This window comes from Dreissena polymorpha, chromosome 12, assembly GCF_020536995.1.
Source record: "Dreissena polymorpha isolate Duluth1 chromosome 12, UMN_Dpol_1.0, whole genome shotgun sequence".
Taxonomy (NCBI): Eukaryota; Metazoa; Mollusca; class Bivalvia; order Myida; family Dreissenidae; genus Dreissena; species Dreissena polymorpha.
Window position 1 is genome coordinate 61,793,207 of NC_068366.1, and position 6,845 is coordinate 61,800,051.

General features: G+C 31.7%; 1 protein-coding gene across 1 annotated transcript; it reads left to right on the top strand.

The window, feature by feature from the left end:
- The first annotated feature begins 465 nt into the window (after positions 1-465).
- On the top strand, positions 466-6,573 carry LOC127853415 (uncharacterized). Its single transcript, XM_052387945.1, has 5 exons — positions 466-556; positions 1,139-1,306; positions 4,004-4,142; positions 4,867-5,010; positions 6,471-6,573. Exons 1-4 carry the CDS (start codon positions 488-490, stop codon positions 4,986-4,988), a joined length of 498 nt encoding a protein of 165 aa, XP_052243905.1. The 5' UTR covers positions 466-487; the 3' UTR covers positions 4,989-5,010; positions 6,471-6,573.
- Positions 6,574-6,845: the final 272 nt, after the last annotated feature.

Consider the following 6,845-nt stretch of genomic DNA (forward strand, 5'->3'; position numbering starts at 1 on the left):
TAATATGCTGTATTCCAAATTCACTGGTAACATCCATACAATAAGAGGACTGGCACAAGAGGACAATACTATCATAGAATATAAAAATGTTAAAGGAAATGTTGAAGTGCAGAGAACTGGATTGAGAATTTGTAAAGAACACCCCTTTCTAGCAGCTTCAACTGATGGAATTGTCTTATCAAAAGAATCTAATGGTCTTTTGGAAATAAAGAATCTGCTGCAAACAAATTCATATTTAATAAAAGAAGCTGTGGAAAAAGTCCCAAATTTTTGTTTGGAATGTGTAAAAGGGAAAATTAAGCTTAAAAAAACCCATAGCTTTTATTACCAAATTCAAGGACAATTAAATATCTTTGAAAAACCATGGTGTGATTTTGTGGTAAGACGATCAAAACCATATGACATGTTCATTGAAAGAATACAAAGGAACTGTAAATTATGGGAGACGCAAATGTTACCCAAATTGCTAGCCTTCTATATAAAGTTCATGCTTCCTGAAATAGCCCTCCCAAGAATGGGAACATATACTGGAATTAGACAACCAAACAAACCATGGGTAAGTGTTGTATACATTTATATGTTTTATGCTACCCCCTAAATTATTTGTGTGGGTATCATATATTTATGTGTCTGTTTGTCTGTCTATCTTAACAACAGTTACTAAATAATGTAATTCAATGACCTTCAATGGAAGATTCACTACTAAGAGGAGATACACATACTATCAGCTTGTCCTAGTCTGATGATTTGTAACAAATGTATGTCCCTCACAAAGTTACCTTAAATTTTATATATATATATATATATTTTTATATATTTGTTTGTGTTTAAATAATCCTTTCTGGGTTATGCACTGACATAAATTTTATAATTTAGCTTTTTCCTAATACAATTACATTCTGACATATTTAAAGAAAATTAAATTTCATAACAATGCAACATTTGATGAATTTTATAATAATACAGAATTTCACATTTTTAATTAATGATTTTTATTAAAATAAATGAAATTTTTCATATATTATTTCATCTTTATGGTTTAGTGTTATGCAGAATTCGGGAACATGAAAAGGGTAAACATTATGTAATACAGAACTTTAAGATATAACTTAATAAATGTTTATTTACTTCATTTCAGTTCATTCCTAGTCAACGAGTTGAATTGACGAAGACAAAATGTACAAGTGTTTCCAAGCCATTAGTAAAACCGTCAAAATTGGTAGTACATGTAGATGATCAAATAGCGGGTCCATCCCATCTATGCGATGATACATTGACTGATGTCAATAACAATTCAACACCAAAGGTATATAATATATATATTTATGATTTACTATTATTGACAAAACAATTTTTTAATAAAGATTTTGGTAATTTTGGTGATGCTTTCAATTTAATTTTAGTAACATAGTGAAATTTTTAATAATGTACATTGAAAAACCTTAATTACCATCCATGCTTTACAAGAAGTTACATTAGATACATTGTATTATCATTTGTATCTTGCAACTGGCAACATTTGAAAACCTAATGACTAAACGATAAATATTTCATAATGACAAATTTATATTTTTGTCACTATGTTTTTAATGGCAAATTACGTGTAAAACAACAAAAGTAAATTGACATATGCATTTTTGGGAAAAATGAATTAAATTCCTCATATGCAAACTGTAAAAATACAAAAATTAGTAAAAATGTAGGCATATTTAAATGTGGATTGTAGATTTTCCTTGTAACTTAGTCAAATAATCATCTAAATTACATTTATTGTTGGTTGTTATTAACTCATCTTGCTAAGATAATTAATAACTTACAGCAAAATATCATTTTTATGCCCCCGGATTGATTGATCATTAGTATATTGTTTTTGGCCTGTATGTCTGTCATTGTATGTGTGCCAAAACAAAAGCTTAACCTGTCCTTGGTTATGAATTTTGAAATATTTAATATAGCAACTTTATATTTGGCATGCATGTGTATGTCATGGAGCTTCTGCACATTTTGAGTGTTGAAAGGTCAATGTTAAGGTCATCCTTGAAGGTCAAAGGTAAAATATATGGGTTCAAAGCACAGTAGGGCCTAGGGGGCATTGTGTTTCACAAACAAAGCTCTTGTTTTAATGTACAGAAATTATTATACATGGTTATTGCTGTATGAAGATGCCTGTATTTGTAATTACTCACTATATTTATACCCCCTTCGAAGAAGAGGGGGTATATTGTTTTGCACATGTCGGTCCGTCTGTCCGTAGGTCTGTCTGTCCGTCCACCAAATGGTTTCCTTATAATAACTCGAGAACGCTGAGGCCTAGGATAATGAAACTTCATATGTACATTGATCATGACTGGCATATGACCCCTATTGATTTTCATGTCAAAGGTCAAGGTCACAGTGACTTGAATACACTACAACTGACAGCCCATTTTCTTTATGTTTTAGGTTGAGCAATATGGTTTAAGGATAGATCTATGACATACCAACTCTGGGCTTAGTAGAGCAATATGTATCAATTTCTAAATTTCCATTTGAGTCGCCTTGTGAGAAAACTGGGCATAATGCATTTGCGTAAAGTGTCATCCCATGTTAGCATGTTCAATTTGCACAGGCTAATCAGGAACAACACTTTCCAATTATATGACATTTTTTGTTTAAATGCATTCTCTTCTTAGCAAAAATCCAATTGAGATGGAAAGTGTTGTCCCTGATAAGACTGTGTGTACTGCACATGCTAATATGGGAAGACACTTCAAGCAAATGCATTATGCACAGTTTTCTCAGAACAAGGCTCATTTAAATGTCTCCTGTGTGCTATGACTTCTAAGTCAATAGTAAACCATTCCTGAAATTAGCAATATCTACTGGTTAGTAGGCAGGAACAATAGTTGATATATAAAAGCTTATTAAAATTATATCCAATATGTATTTTTTTATGACCCCGAAGGAGGGCATATAGTGATCGGTCCACCTGTCTGTCCGTCTGTCCTTCCGTCAAACTTTGTTTATTTGGCAATTAATGTTTATGTTGATAGCAAATAGAATTTCATGTTAGTTGAACATGCATGTAGTCTGATTATTCATGTATACAATTTTTTTACCTCATCTGAGCACAAAGTGCTCATGGTGAGATTTTGTGATCGCCTTTTGTCTGTTGTGGGGCGTGCGTCGTTTACATTTGCCTTGTTAACAATCAAGGTCGCAGTGGTGTAGTGGATCTGGTGTCAGCCTAGTGACCGGGAGGTCATGGGTTTGATCCCACTGTGGGAGCGTTCTTTACATGTCCCTCACAGACACCAAGTACTGGTTCTAGGCCCAGGAAACGGACTCAAGAGCGTTTATATAAGCCTTAGGCTTTAGATGCAATCGATCTAAAATAATAGGTTTAAATTAACACTCTAGAGGCCACATTTATGTTCAATCTTTATAAAATTTCATCAGATGATTGGTGTCAATGATATCTTGCATGATTTTTAAAATAGTAAGGGTTGCTTTAAACACATGTCCACCAGGGGGCGGGCGGTGCATTTTTCCTTTTATGGCTATATATGGCTTTAGTAAAACATTGCTATCAATATAGGCCACATTTATTGACCGATATTCATGAAAGTTTGTCACAAGAATTGTCCTAACAATATCTCGGATGAGTTAAAAAATTGTTCCAGTTGGTTGAAAAACATGGCCACCTGGGGTTGGGTCATTTTTCCTTATATGGCTATTGAAAAAACTTGTTTGCACTTTTTATGTCACATGTATTGTCCAATCTTCATGAAACTTTTTCAATTTTTTTTTTTTAATGTCGAATAATAATATTTTGGATGTGTACGAAAATGTATCCGGTCTGTTGAAAAAGCCCGCCATGGTGTTCACTATACATGAAAGTTGGTTAGAACATTTGTTATAGTGACATTTTGGGCTGCACAGGCCAGGTCAGTTCCTTTCAATCTTTCGTGAGCGACTTTGGGCCTTTCAGGCCGTCTTGTTTATAAATAAAATGTTATTATAGGAAGTTTGCACCAATAAAAGGACTGGTCGATGCAGAACAGCAAAGTTTGTTGGTCGACAGATTCGACACAAATGGATTGTTGATAAGGAAACCAAAAAGAGCAAATGGTATATTGGAACAGTGATAGATGTAGTATCAGGTAATTATTATAAATATATAATTGTTCAATCAATTTATTTAACTCTTTGGCCCGCATACACATTAATGTGGCTTGCAATCTACAACCATTGGAGACATGGTAACTAAAGGAGAAATATTTCATAATGACCAATATCTCATTTTTTCAATACCTTTTCAAAGGGCTAATGATGTATTAAAAACCTAATATAGCACATATATGTACATGTATACTAAGGCTTGTAATTAATATGTTTTATATACATGTGTACCACTGTAATAATTTCACATTTATTTACCAATTGTCCTGTTATAAACAAGGATATTAAAAAATGTTAACTAATGTATGCAAAATAAAAAAAATATTTATGATAAACTGCTTATTTATGAAAATAAGTCTTTGTTAACATCAATTTTTATATTGAAAAAGATGATATTAAAGTTTGTGATCAAAGTAGGAATTGTTAATTATTATTTTATTTTTTTTAAATACTCATGATGCGCAATTTATTATTTTCTCACAATAGGCTATCTTGCAATTTTATATAATTTATTGAAGGTTTTCAACCTGCAAAATTGTATCAAGTAAAAATTAATTTTACCGTATGGAAAATATAAAGCCATGAGACAATAAGAATTTGCAAATGCTGATTTTTTGTATTTTTTTTCCACATACCTATCCTGAAGATTCTTCAGATGCCTTTTGTATTTGGAAAAGGATTGAAATATTTAATGCATTTGTTTAGGAAAAGACGGTGATCCACAAGCGGTACATGAAGTCTTGTATAAAGGAGAAGACAGCCCATATGAGGTGGATGGTCTTCAACGGGATTTAGATGAAGGCTCGTTGAAGTTCGTTGATATATAGACAAGAAAACATTGCGAAAAAGGTATATTTATTTGTCATTAGGTAAATTGATAAATCAGTAATTAATATATTAATTGGCATGGAAATTTCAGAAATGTGCTATTTCTCAAAATAATATGAAATGACATAAAACAATAATAGCATATATGGATAGTGCCATCTCAATGGTTTGAAGAAACACTGAACAAAGTCAAAATTGGATGACTTTGAATGCCTCCAGTGTTGCGCCAATCCAATACTTAAATGTAACCAATGGAATAAAAGTAAAAATAATTTAAAACTGCAATTTTTCCTTTTTGTCAATATTTATTATAAGTGTTTAAGGCACTTGACATGACATGGTCTCTATCTGCATGGATTGAAATCTTTGTATGAACAATTTGTATGCCCCCGGTGGGGTGCCATATAGCAGTCGAAATGTCCGTCAGTATGTCCGTCCGTTTGAAAATTTTAACATTGGCCATAACTTTTGCAATATTGAAGATAGCAATTTGATATTTGCAATGCATTTGTATATCATGGATCTGCACATTTTGATTGGTGAAATGTGTAGGTCAAGGTCATCATTCAAGCTAAAAGGTCAAATATATGGGTTCAACACAACGCATTAGGGGACATTGTATTTATGACAAACACATATTTTGTTTAATCCTTGTATGAAAAAGTTGGATTTGTGGCATCAGTATCACTGAAGCAAGCTTAATTGCATGTTACAATGCTTAATCAAGTGGTGTATTATTTCGTCATCAATTTTGCATTTCATTATGACAAATACTAGTAATGTGCTGTTAACCCTATATAAATAAAGTAAAACATTTTTTAAGTGCACATGTATTACAATTAGTGTATATGTAGTGTGAAGGCAAAATGGTAGAATAACAAAATGAATACATTCAGTGCATGTACAAATTATTACAAAATTTATTAAAACCTGCAACTAAGAGATAATGTAATAGGTTTATATTGTTGTAATGTAACATTTATTGAAACATGTTGAACCAGTGTAAAAAACTAAAATGAAGATGTATTTGTGAAACACTATGTCCCCCAATATATTTTACTTTTGACCTTGAATGATCACCTTGACCTTGAAGTTTTACCAATTAAAATGTGCAGATCCATTAAATACACATGCATGCCAAATAGCAAGTTGCTATCTTCAATATTGCAAAAGTATGGACTATTTTAAAGTTTGTTTGAAAAAAAAGACATGGCAAAAACAATATGTCCCCCAGTATTATGTGGGAAACATAAAAATATTATTAATATACACAAAAGCATGCTTTCCACATTTCTGTATATATATTATCTTTTTAATAATTTGTCATTTCTGGCCCACCATACTTTTTCAAGAGAACTATTTTTGACTCCATTTGTTTACATTTTGTTCTTAAAAAAGGACTTTATAAAGGAGACTTTTTTAAGTGTTTCTAGTGAATTATATTTAATAATACTCTAACATAATGTTCTACACTGGTATAGGTTCCAGCTGCTGTCAGTGGATATATGAATACACAAAGAAAATAAGGACTTACAACTCCCAAGAAGAAAGTGGTTTATGAGGTGAAAAAATGTCATTATTGACTTTTTTTGAAAGATTTATTTACAAATGGTGCATGTATCACTGAAATATATGTTATTTTATTTGTACATATTGTTCCAAAATTAATATAGAATGCATATATAAGAAATTTTTAGTTTAAATTACCCCACCCACTTTTGACCATTTGAGGAAGTGATATGCCCTTAAGGTTCATGTAGAGGCTTAATTTTGAAAAATGTGGGACCCCTAGCATTGAACTCAAATTTGACTAAAGGAAGAGTGCCACATTGAAAATGTATACATATATGCTTTAA